Source organism: Sander lucioperca, chromosome 3, assembly GCF_008315115.2.
Source record: "Sander lucioperca isolate FBNREF2018 chromosome 3, SLUC_FBN_1.2, whole genome shotgun sequence".
NCBI classification, from domain to species: Eukaryota; Metazoa; Chordata; class Actinopteri; order Perciformes; family Percidae; genus Sander; species Sander lucioperca.
In genome coordinates, this window is record NC_050175.1 from 18,261,873 (window position 1) to 18,274,909 (window position 13,037).

General features: G+C 46.0%; 1 protein-coding gene across 2 annotated transcripts in view; it reads left to right on the forward strand.

The window, feature by feature from the left end:
• Positions 1 to 13,037, forward strand: part of kiaa1549lb (KIAA1549-like b) — a 64,245-nt gene that overhangs the window by 24,289 nt on the left and 26,919 nt on the right. Inside the window, exons 2-4 of one of the 2 annotated variants that reach the window (XM_031314352.2) lie at positions 2,713 to 3,066; positions 6,343 to 6,840; positions 6,975 to 7,090. In XM_031314352.2, the coding sequence (XP_031170212.1) occupies positions 2,713 to 3,066; positions 6,343 to 6,840; positions 6,975 to 7,090 (968 nt within the window). Of the gene's footprint in view, positions 1 to 2,712; positions 3,067 to 5,767; positions 6,841 to 6,974; positions 7,091 to 13,037 lie in introns of those variants that run through there. The other variant, XM_035999416.1, reaches the window with a different exon arrangement.

Consider the following 13,037-nt stretch of genomic DNA (forward strand, 5'->3'; position numbering starts at 1 on the left):
GTGTAATTCAGAAAACATGGACTCAAGGGCCTTGGTAATTTCCACAGTATGTGCTGGACAATTCTCAGAAGATGACAGTTTATGTTCAGGGTATTTTCATTTAAGTGGACTTGGACAACAGTATGCGTAAAAATGACTAATATGCGAGTATATTTTATCCTTTTGCACTTGTATGTGAGTGCTAGCTGGATGCACTTCAGCAGGAGAAACATGCTGAGGGGGTGGAAGATGTGACGGGACTGCAAAGCTTTACATGTCTGCCGTCTTGGTGCATTGATCACCTCCATCATCTTCACGCTAGTTACTGTAATGTAAACCTCCATATCTCTTCTCTCTTCTGCCTTTTATTGAGGCATAATTTCTGCAAAGGAACAAACCACTGTAGCATCCAGTTAGAGTCCATTGCGTGTTATTTAAACTTTAATTGAGCACACAGCTGCCATCTCTTGAATAATTCTATTTGTTCCACTTTGAAGATGGTCTTTTTCTCTCCTCTGGGAATACTATATAATATATATAATATATAATAATAATAGTACTGTCTGTGACTTAGACATATGTGTTTACACCTCGAAAACCTGGTGTTTATAGTTTGGGATTTGTTTTCACCTGGGCCCATAGGTGGAATTGGTGGAATACCACTCAACAGGCAATTAAAAGATTGTACTCGCAAGTCAAGTTCATAACTTTGACAGCTTATCTACCCCCATCTGAATGTATCCTTACAACTCCAGCCATTTGCAAACGTGTACTGTTTGAATCAGGCATCATACATGGCTCTTCTTTGTCTGTCATGTTTAGAAAAGGTAATTCTGTGCTGACATGCAGGCTGAATAAATATACACACTTCTTAGGCAGTACGATTTTTCATGCTGCCAGTTAATAGGACAGAGCATCATTGTGTCATTGTATACAGTTTTTTTTTTTGTTGCTTATAGTCCGCAGGAATTTGGTACCACTTTCCAATAAAGCAGCCATTATAATAAATGTATAAGTTGTAAATAATGGCTTTAATAAATCATTCACTAATGATTTATAGATAAGTACAACTTTTTGGTCGCCAGGTTGTAGAAAAAAAACCTTTGGCTTGTGTTTATCCTTCTCTAGAATGACATCTGCTTTTTGTTTTCGAATAGCTATTAAATGCTATAGAGCATCTGAACCATTACATTACACAGTGTCCAGAGAGCACTGACAAGTTGATTTTTCAACTTTAAAATGTTCAGCTCACACACATACACAAGAAGAAAACAGCTGATATGTCGTTCACAACACAATATTGATATCGGCCTCAATGTCCAGTAGCGGTCGGGCTATAGTCACAACCTAGCAACCAAAAAGTTGGATTTGATAAAATCTTAACTAACATTAACAAAGCCATTAGTAAAAGGGTGCTTGTCACAGTGCTAACCCGTGCCCTAACGCTGGCCAGATACAATATATAGAACTCTAGTTTCTACAGTTCTATTATTTATTTTATCCTGCCAGCACAATAGATCTGTAGTCCTGGTTGCTTGCTTAGTTGTGTAGCCCAAGCCTCTGTGGCTGAGTTATGTTAGCATAGTAAGCACATGTGGTTATAGCATACTAACCTGCTAACATAAGTCATTTCTACTGTCATCATTGACATTCTTAATGAAATAACCATCAAATTAATGTACTGGTTATATGTAACTTTGATTGACAAAATGTTTGTTGCATGCTCTCCTATCCATAGTACCTGCTGGTCATGAGTCCAAGCTGCCAAACAGGAAGTGAGAGCTTCCAATGGGCTTTATAGTAGAGAGAACTCAAACTGTACCATTTTAAATAGAATCCAAAGGAGGGATTTCATTGTTTGATGTAATAGTATTTTTAAGTACCCTAAACAATGTGCTATTGTTATTTATGGGTTAGACCAATTACAGTAATGATTTAGAAATTGTTTTGTTGTCATAGAAATGTTATTTTATTGCCTTAATTAATGAGGACAAACTTTGGTTTGTCTGTAGGAGGAGCTTCCTATTTAAAAGCAAGAGGTAGAAGCTCCTCAAGGGAGGTTTATTGTTGGAGTTGAAGAATGTCCTGCTGTAAGATTGCTGCTAGCCCAATAGCCATTGGCATAACTTTTCTTTTGTTGACTTATGGGATTCCTTATGTTCTTTTGAAAAGTTTTTGTAAGTTTAGTCATGTTTTCTTTTCTAGTTTTAGTAGTTTTGTTTTCACAACCTCATCAATCAGCCTGAACTGTTGGTGTTATCTAAACTTCACATAAAACATACACTGGGTGAAGATCACTCCAACCTCTGTGAGTTCTCCTTCCACCACTTGGCCAATCCTTACAGTGCCTAGTCTCACACTGCCAGACCATCAGTATCTCCACAGCGCTGTGTCAGCGCTGGAGTATGGTCTGGCTACACCTCCTGTCTATTCTGGAATGGGGAAAAAAACCAATCACAACTGCCCTTAGCTGTGCTAAGCCCCAATAGCGGAGATAGCGAGAGGGACGGGGGAAGGGGGAAGGGGGACATCCAACGTGTCATGCTTTATCCCAGCAACATACATTCGTTGAGCCAGACTATACAGTGCCGTATAAGCGTTTTGACCAACGTAGAAACATTTCAATGGACTCACTTGAAATGGAATTAAAAATAGCTTCAGCTTTAAAAGTAGACCTTTGTTGGTATGTTTACCAATGTTAACCTGTCTTTTCACTTTCTTTTCTGTTAACAGAGAAATCCACCTATGATGCCTCTGGCTCCTCGTCTCTACCAAGCGACCCTGCAGTCACGGCTGCTCATGCTCATCCAATGGCGGAGGAGGTGCCTTTCTCAGTCGTCCATTCAGATGGTGACTCAGAGTCAGAGGGGGGAGCTTTATCAGGGCAGCCTGCTTTTTCTTCTGTCTTAACTGTCATGGCAGGAACTGTGAAACATTCAGTGAGCCTGGATGAAAGTAGAACCTCGCCAACCACCACCGGGGACGAGACCCACACCACCCAATGGCCTTCACATAGTTCCAGCCAGGGCTCAGAGATGTCTTCCTCATCGTCCTCTGCGGGAGATAGGATCCCCCTCGCCAGTTCAGGTCTGACTTCCAGCATTTCTCACCAACACACCACACCACCTCAGGCTGTTACCATGGCATCGACTGTCTCTAGGTCATCACATGTGTCCTTTATGGATGGAAATAGGAATGTCTCATCATTGACAGTATCATCTTCTTCATTGTCTTCGTCAATGTCTTCATCACCTCCATCCACCTCCTCTGTGTTATCATCCGTAGTGTCTCTATTTTCTCTATCATCTTCTGCTGGGTGGATAAACAAAGCTGCTCCATCTCAAAGACAAAGGATTGTGTCCAGCCTGGCCCCTCAGACATTATCACCAGCAGGGTCTCTGGCTTGGACAAACAGTCTAACATTCGCACACTCAACTACTTATTCAGTTGTTGTCCTCCCAGCTGTTACACAGGGACTGCAAAGCACAACAACCAAACCATCACACTTTTCAAGTAAAACCAGCATTGAAAGGGGCAATGAAGTGACAAAACACTCATTATACTCATCAGCAGATAAAATCTATGGAGTGAGTGGAGCATACATAAGGAGTGCAAGTACAAAAGTGATCAAGACACCAGCAACCAGCACATACACATCATATTCTACTCCTAACCGTGGAGAAAGTCTTTTAAAGATTTTATACGAAACCACTCAAAGCCAGAACCCAGGTATGAACTCTGTATCAGCCAATAATCTTGAAATTAGCCCCTTATTTCCATCCAATCAAGAGAGTCAAGCTGTTCAAAGGCAGCAGGGAGTTTTACAAAATCCCACATCAGCACTGCTGTCTGCCCATCCTAAAGGCTATTCAGTTTCTAGTCATGTCACACAGCAGGTGTTATATCAAACAGGATATGCGGAAAAGACAGAGGTAGATAATCAGATTTTTGTTCACAAAAGCGTTGGAGATACAACCATGTCGCCTCTCAGTTCACATGTTGTAAATCCAACTGTATCACCAGCAATCATTTTCAGACCCCATGAGACTCCAGCAGGTAAAATATCTCTTTCTGAAACTGCAATCACTGAGCTAACACCTATCCACTCTGGCATGGTGTCCTCAGAGCATGCATCTAATACCGGTGATTTACTGATGGCAGCGGGTCACGGCAGCCCCAGAGTCCCTACCATCAATATAAATTACAACCAGCAAGAGATTGCCGGAGCAGACCCCACATTAATTTCCGCTCAAGCTCAACCGAACAACTCACTTTCACTCACAGGGCCGAGGCCAGAGTCAGCCACTGGTTCCATCATCAGTTCGATCACCAGAACGGGAAAAACCTCCTCCACATCAGAGTCAGATTTGCTTAAGTTGCCAAGTAATGGCGACATAAACGTTCAAGAACTTGTTACACGAACAAGGTCTCCCAAGGGCGTCACTCAGGGACCTAGAGGATGGACAACGGCAAAAAATATATTTTCCTCCAACAGTAGAACAATGCCTCTTTCTGGTTCAACAGTGCCAGTTAGTTTAGCAAAGGATATGACCTATAAAAACACAAACAAAAGTCTTTCACACACCACTCGGCCTACATCATTATTGCCCTCGTTTCTCAGCCACAGCCCAAACAACACTGGCCTGTCTGCAAATAGTGAGGCTAATTTGACAGACCAACCCAAAACCTCATTATCACCCCATACTCCCTCACAAATATCTTTTAAAACAAGATCTTTAATTACATTTCACCACAAGTTTTATACAACATCTGGTGTAATTCCACTCTCCAATAAATCACCCCAGACAGCGTCCTCAGCTGAAATCTCTGCTCATATCATAAAATTTGAGAGAGCTGGTCGCAATATACCTTTCAAAGTGGAAACAAACCCAGGGAACAGTAAAACGTCACCAGCCTCGGATGGTCACATGAAGCCTGCAGAGAGCTTCCACAGGAATGCTGCAAAGAGTTCAGTTTCTCCTTTATTGAATGGAAATGAAGAGTCTACTGTAATCGGAGACACTGTGTTTTATAAGAAGGGTGTTCCATTAGGGCAGGTCACAACTTATTTTCCATCTTTCATAACTACGAAAGATTTCTTCATGTTTAATAAAGGCTCTGAAGGTTCTGGTAAAGGATCTCCTACTGAAATTCCTTTTTCTCCAGTAGCTTCTAATGCTGCATTAGAACCTTTAAAAAGACTTTCTCGTAAAGATGATGTGACACACACGGGCCGTTTTGAGCAGTCTTCTCCTTCCACCCGGTCTGAAATCATCCTGACGGCGAGGACTAACTCTACTTCTCGCTCTCAGGAACCAATCACCAGTCTGAGAAGTGATAGATCATTTTTTTATTTAGGAAGACAAAAAACCATTCCCTCCACTGCTTCCTCTGCTGCAACGACTTCCTCTAGTGATAGACAAAACAGCATTGAACCATTTAGTGCTATTTTCAGCTTTGGCACAAAACTAATGGCACCATATACAAAGTGGGAAGCCACCAAGCGTGTGTCTTTTCAAAGCACTGCTTTTGATTTAGAAAATAGGGCAAATTCTAATTTACAAGCAGATGGCCCGTCGTATGAACATCCAGAGCTGGAGGACGGACAAGAGGGTAATGTGCATATATTGAATTTAACTGATCCAAGTGTAGTCACCAGTGATCCAAATTCATTTTATCCAACTGTTGGAGAACATCCATCTTTTACACATTTTGAAGGCACATCAGAATATAAACAAAAGAAACTGAATGTGTCCCCAGCTAATATCATATCTGCTGTGGATGTCAATGTACAGCAAGGAGCCACTGTAAACACTGCATGGGGTTCAGATGGTTTTCTGCCCCTCTCTCACACAACTACTGACTCTGCAACATCTTCAAAAGCTTCTCCTCTTGCATTGGTGTATAAGAGCAAGCTCGGCCCCCCTCTGCCAGATGTTGACTCTCTTCAATATGCATTTGATGCTGCTGTCACACTTTCAAACAACCCTGCACTCACATCTGACACTGATAACATCAATAGCACAACTGATTTGAAACTGAGGGGGTTGACCCTTCTTACAGAGCTGGGGCCATCATCTTCATTCCATTCATCATCATTAACATCTTCAGAGACTTCACCACAATCATTACATATGAAACCCCCCACCTCAGTGTCTTATAAAGTGTCATCGACATCATTGTCATCATCAACGTTATATTCAGCGGGTAAGATATTGTCAATCAAACCAACCATGAACCCAGGCACTGCATCTTCCTCTGTGTCTGTAAAAGCCACATTTCCATCCTCATCACCAAGTCTGACTTTATCAATAGATCTCGATCCCTCAGCGGAAGTGACTGAGACGTTTTTTGTCCTTACAGAGGCGGGGACGGATGATTTAACCGCTGGAACATCCAGAGCAGTTGCGCACACTATCCCCAAAGAAAAAGCAGCCAGTCTAGCCCCCTCTCAATCAGACAGAATTACCCTTTCTGCTGGGCCCACCGAGAGGACATCTCAGGGATCACCTCTGCCCCCTCAACAGGACATCCCAACAGACTCAGTCCACCTTACCACCACAACTGTAGCGTCAACCACCATAACTAAACACCCCACCACTAACATGTCTTCCCCAAGAGTCACCACCGGAACCACACAGTTTGTCACCACTACCACACCACAGCCTGCACCCGTGACCAGGAGAACGACCACCACCACAACCGCCAGGACCCAGACCAGCAGGAGAACGTTCACACCACCTGTCCCCAGAACGAGCCCTCCCAGGGGGGCCACCACAATCTTAACTTCTCCTTTTACCACCACCACAGAGGCTCCACCACAGCAGTGCAACATAACAGAGAGATTGTGGGTGAAGACAGGTAAACAATGCTTTTGCCACAGTCTTAGAGAAATAATGAAGTTGTAAAATCGTATTATTTCTCTAACATGTTTTGTCCGGTGTATGTATTTGTTTCTCCTTCTTTTTGTCTCTCTGTCTCAATATCTCTCTTAGTTGTTTCCATCTATGTGAGAAGAAACAGGCTGGACAGCATTCAGAGGCAGAACCTGCGAAGGGGGCTAAGTCAGGGTCTCCGAAAAGCCCTGAATGATACCTTTGCCCAAGCACAGGTCAGAAAATTTGCTGTTAATCACTCATTTTATTCCTTTGACGCAGTTTAAATAAGTATAAATTTGAGTTGTTAATTGACAGCTACTTTTTTATAGGCCCAAACTGTTGCTCGATTATGGCTGAATAATCAAGCACTAGCGAACAGTGAACGGTTCCTAATTGAGCCCTCACCAGAAATATGGAGGTTTATTAGCCATCCATCCATCCATCTTCTTCCGCTTATCCGGTAACGGGTCGCGGGGGTAGCAGCTCCAGCAGGGGACCCCAAACTTCCCTTTCCCGAGCCACATTAACCAGCTCCGACTGGGGGATCCCGAGGCGTTCCCAGGCCAGGTTGGAGATATAATCCCTCCACCTAGTCCTGGGTCTTCCCCGAGGCCTCCTCCCAGCTGGACGTGCCTGGAAAACCTCCCTAGGGAGGCGCCCAGGGGGCATCCTTACCAGATGCCCGAACCACCTCAACTGGCTCCTTTCGACGCGAAGGAGCAGCGGCTCTACTCCGAGCTCCTCACGGATGACTGAGCTTCTCACCCTATCTCTAAGGGAGACGCCAGCCACCCTCCTGAGGAAACCCATTTCGGCCGCTTGTACCCTGGATCTCGTTCTTTCGGTCATGACCCAGCCTTCATGACCATAGGTGAGGGTAGGAACGAAAACTGACCGGTAGATTGAGAGCTTTGCCTTCTGGCTCAGCTCTCTTTTCGTCACAACATAATAAATTGAGTGTAATACCGCACCCGCTGCGCCGATTCTCCGACCAATCTCCCGTTCCATTGTTCCCTCACTCGCGAACAAGACTCCAAGGTACTTGAACTCCTTCACTTGGGGTAAAGACTCATTCCCTACCTGGAGAAGGCACTCCATCGGTTTCCTGCTGAGAACCATGGCCTCAGATTTAGAGGTGCTGATCCTCATCCCAGCCGCTTCACACTCGGCTGCGAACCGATCCAGTGAGTGCTGAAGGTCACAGGCCGACGATGCCATCAGGACCACATCATCTGCAAAAAGCAGCGATGAGATCCCCAGCTCACCAAACTGCAACCCCTCTCCACCCCGACTACGCCTCGATATCCTGTCCATAAATACTACAAACAGGATTGGTGACAAAGCGCAGCCCTGGCGGAGGCCAACTCTCACCTGAAACGAGTCCGACTTACTGCCGAGAACCCGGACACAGCTCTCGCTTTGGTCGTACAGAGATTGGATGGCCCTGAGAAGGGACCCCCTCACCCCATACTCCCGCAGCACCTCCCACAGTGTCTCCCGGGGGACCCGGTCATACGCCTTCTCCAGATCCACAAAGCACATGTAGACCGGTTGGGCATACTCCCAGGCTCCCTCCAGGATCCTTGCGAGAGTAAAGATCTGGTCCGTTGTTCCACGACTAGGACGGAATCCGCATTGTTCCTCTTCAACCTGAGGTTCAACTATCAACCGAACCCTCCTTTCCAGCACCTTGGAGTAGACTTTACCGGGGAGGCTGAGAAGTGTGATACCCCTGTAATTGGCACACACCCTCTGGTCCCCCTTTTTGAAAAGGGGAACCACCACCCCGGTCTGCCACTCCTTAGGCACCGTCCCCGACTTCCACGCAATGTTGAAGAGGCGTGTCAACCAAGACAACCCCTCCACACCCAGAGCTTTAAGCATTTCTGGACGGATCTCATCAATCCCTGGGGCTTTGCCACTGTGGAGTTGTTTAACTACCTCAGCAACTTCCACCAGGGAAATTGACGACAATCCCCCATCATCCTCCAGCTCTGCCTCTACCATAGAGGGCGTATTAGTCGGATTTAGGAGTTCCTCAAAGTGCTCCTTCCACCGCCCTATTACCTCCTCAGTTGAGGTCAGCAGCGTCCCATCCTTACTGTACACAGCTTGGATGGTTCCCCGCTTCCCCCTCCTGAGGTGGCGAACGGTTTTCCAGAAGCACCTTGGTGCCGACCGAAAGTCCTTCTCCATGTCTTCTCCGAACTTCTCCCACACCCGCTGCTTTGCCTCTTTCACGGCAGAGGCTGCAGCCCTTCGGGCCCTTCGGTACCTTGCAACTGCCTCCGGAGTCCCCTGGGATAACATATCCCAGAAAGACTCCTTCTTCAGTCGGACGGCTTCCCTGACCACCGGTGTCCACCACGGTGTTCGTGGGTTGCCGCCCCTTGAGGCACCTAAGACCCTAAGACCACAGCTCCCCGCCGCAGCTTCAGCAATGGAAACTTTGAACATTGTCCACTCGGGTTCAATGCCCCCAGCCTCCACAGGGATGCACGAAAAGCTCCGCCGGAGGTGTGAGTTGAAAGTCTGTCGGACAGGGGCCTCCTCCAGACGTTCCCAGTTCACCCGCACTACCCGTTTGGGTTTACCAGGTCTGTCCAGAGTCTTCCCCCACCCTCTGACCCAACTCACCACCAGATGGTGATCAGTTGACAGCTCTGCCCCTCTCTTCACCCGAGTGTCCAAAACATACGGCCTCAGATCAGATGAAACGATTATAAAATCGATCATTGACCTTTGGCCTAGGGTGCTCTGGTACCAAGTACACTTATGAGCATCCCTATGTTCGAACATGGTGTTCGTTATAGACAATCCATGACTAGCACAGAAGTCCAACAACAAACAACCACTCTGGTTTAGATCAGGGAGGCCGTTCCTCCCAATCACGCCTCTCCATGTGTCTCCATCATTGCCCACGTGCGCGTTGAAGTCCCCCAGCAGAACTATGGAGTCCCCTACTGGAGCCCCATACAGGACTCCATTCAAGGTCTCCAAGAAGGCCGAATACTCTGAGCTCTTGTTTGGTGCATACGCACAAACAACAGTCAGAGTTTTCCCCCCCACAACCCGCAGGCGTAGGGAGGCGACCCTCTCGTCCACCGGGGTAAACTCCAACGTAGCGGCGCTCAGCCGGGGGCTTGTGAGTATCCCCACACCCGCCCGGCGCCTCACACCCTTGGCAACTCCGGAGAAGAAAAGAGTCCAACCCCTATCCAGGAGTATGGTTCCAGAACCGAGACTGTGCGTAGAGGTAAGCCCCACCAGATCCAACTGGTAGCGCTCCACCTCCCGCACAAGTTCCGGTTCCTTCCCCCACAGAGAGGTGACGTTCCACGTCCCCAGAGCCAGCGTCTGCTGCCCGGGTCTGGTCCGTCGAGGCCCCTGACCTTCACTGCCACCCATGTGGCAGCGCACCCGACCCCAGCGGTTCCTCCCACAGGTGGTGGGCCCATGGGTTGGAGAGAGAGGTGCCACGTAGCTTTTTCGGGCTGTGCCCTGCCGGGCTCCGTGGCAAACCCGGCCACCAGGCGCTCGCTGACGGGCCCTCCATCTGGGCCTGGCTCCAGACGGGGGCCCCGGGCTTCCTCCCGGCAGGGTCACATCATCTCTACCTCGTTTTTTCATAGGGTTTTTGAACCATTCTTTGTCTGGCCCCTCACCTGAGACCACTTTGCCTTGGGAGACCCTACCAGGAGCACAAAGCTCCAGACAACACAGCCCTCAGGTTCATAGGGACACACAAACCTCTCCACCACGATAAGGTGATGGTTCGCGGAGAAGAGGTTTATTAGCGTGGAGTGAATTAGACACTTATACCAAGGACCCTCATGTAGGCTATGTGAGAAGAGATGAGGATTAATATAGAAATTAGGTTGAGTGAATGTGTCCCTGAAGGCAGTGGGTGATGTCACATATTTGAGTAACTGTACCAACACTAATACAAGAAGTAGATTTGGGCTGTAGCAGTGCTATAGATGAGAACTGTTGCTCCAATTCCCTCATATTTATTAACAACCAGAGAGAATATATCTATACTTCATCAAAAGGCAATTTTACCACAGTAGTGGACACACCAGATTATGGTGTAACAAAAACTCAGGAGGAAAACCAACCTTAGCATTTCCCCTGCAATAATGAGACAAACAGATCCAGTGTGCACACAATGATCTTGATCTGTGGATTAGCTCTTTGTGGAACCAATCATGGTTCCCACTGTGCCAAATCCATTCTTTCTCTCTAATAAGCCTCTAATACCTCTGCTCAATTTGACTTTGTATCAGGAGCACCTCTTGGCTATGAGAAGCTACGCTAAAATGCAGTCAGTGAGAAGTAGAAATGTGTGTTTATATAGTTTGTGCTTGTGTGTAAAACAGAGAGATAAAGACTTCCTATGGGAACAATTTTAGGTAGTTGGTAAAATGTTTTCTGTGCATACACTGAACATGAGAAAATAAATCAATGGCTAGAATTAAATTAGGTTGTAAAAAACAGTTGGCAGGGGAAATAGATGAAGCAGCAATGGGATTCCTTCCCTACAAAAAATGTTTCTCTCCTCCTGGTCTCCAGTAGTTTGGACTGCCTACATCTGTGTGTGTCTGTGTGTGTGTGTGTGTGTGTGTGTGTGTGTGTGTGTGTGTGTGTGTGTGTGTGGGTGTGTGTGTGTGTGTGTGTGTGTGTGTGTGTGTGTGTGTGTGTGTGTGTGTGTGTGTGTGTGTTGCATATCTGCAATCCGGTGATGTGTCTTGGCGTGTTGTGTTTCTCAAAGTGGAAGTATCAAATAATTGAGAGTGATGCCTGTGTATGCGTCCTGCCCATGTGAAGGTCAATGCTCTCACATGTTCACCCTCTCTCTCTCTGTAGTCTCTGAAGGTGTCTTGCTTCAGTGCACTTCTGTCACCCATTTGAACATTGCTTGGGTTCCTTTAAGTAGCACTGCTCTCTCATCCAATGGGAAGCAAGCTGTTGGCAAGGGAAATTGCTTCTGTGTTTAATTATAGGTTATAAATGGTTGGGAGGAGAGCGATGTGTCGCACTTATGCTAAAAAGATGATGAGAAATAGACTAAATGAATTGAGTCACAAGGCTAAAACCATTTGCACATTTAAAGAATATATAAATATAAGTAAAGTATTTTTGTGTCTTGTACTTAGTGCTCTCCACTAACTTGAAACTTTAAGAAAACTGACTAGATCCGTTGGGTTAATCTGTTGGCAGTCTTTCACACTCCTTGAGATAGAGTTAGTGGGTGTGTTACCGATCTCTCGTTTGCTGGAAATGCAATCTCTTAATAACACCTTCACATGGGTGAAGCGGGAGAGGATGAAGTGATAATAAAGGGCTCTTTTCACAGAGCTTGTAACAAGGCTGAATTGTGAGGAGGCAGAGTGGTGAGTCTCAGCTACAGAGAGGATAGGCTCTCAGCTTTTTGGCCAGTGGATCTCCTTGTCAGTGCAGACTTTCAGATGGGTTTAGATAACAGACCTGAATGGTTTCACCTCTCCTACACACACACACACACACACACACACACACACACACACACACACACACACACACACACACACACACACACACACACACACCTAATTTCGCTACATCTATCATCATTCCCTTTCCGGTTTCCGTTTATGTAGAGTTCACCAAAAAGTCAAACTCTTACTGATAAACACGTGCATTTGTACGTGTCATTGCACGCAGTTACGAAACACACACATTTCACCTGTGTTTCTGTGAGAATGAGAACGCAGTGATACCTGGCCTCTTGTGTTAGAAGTAAAGGAACATAAGCCTTTTTGTCCCAAACTACCTATTTAGCAGTCTCTCCCATGTCTCGCTCATCTTTACTCTCTTCTCTCTCTCCACTTCAGTCCCTCCTGGTTCTCTCCCCACATATCTGTATTCCATAATCACTCTCTCTCTTCTGTTGCTTTCATTAGCAAGTAGTCGGAATACACATTTGAAGTGCTCCGTCAATCCAATACAGTTCAATATCCTGTCATTCAGCTAATGTGACTGAGTGACACTACCCTCTGATCCTGCCTAAAGGACCACATCACCAATAGGTTTTTGCCAACTAACTACAAATATTTTACATCACGGTCCATTCTTTCAAAGAATGCGTACGATTTTGGATTGATTTACAAGCTTCTATGCAGTGGATGGTTTCTTTTCTTT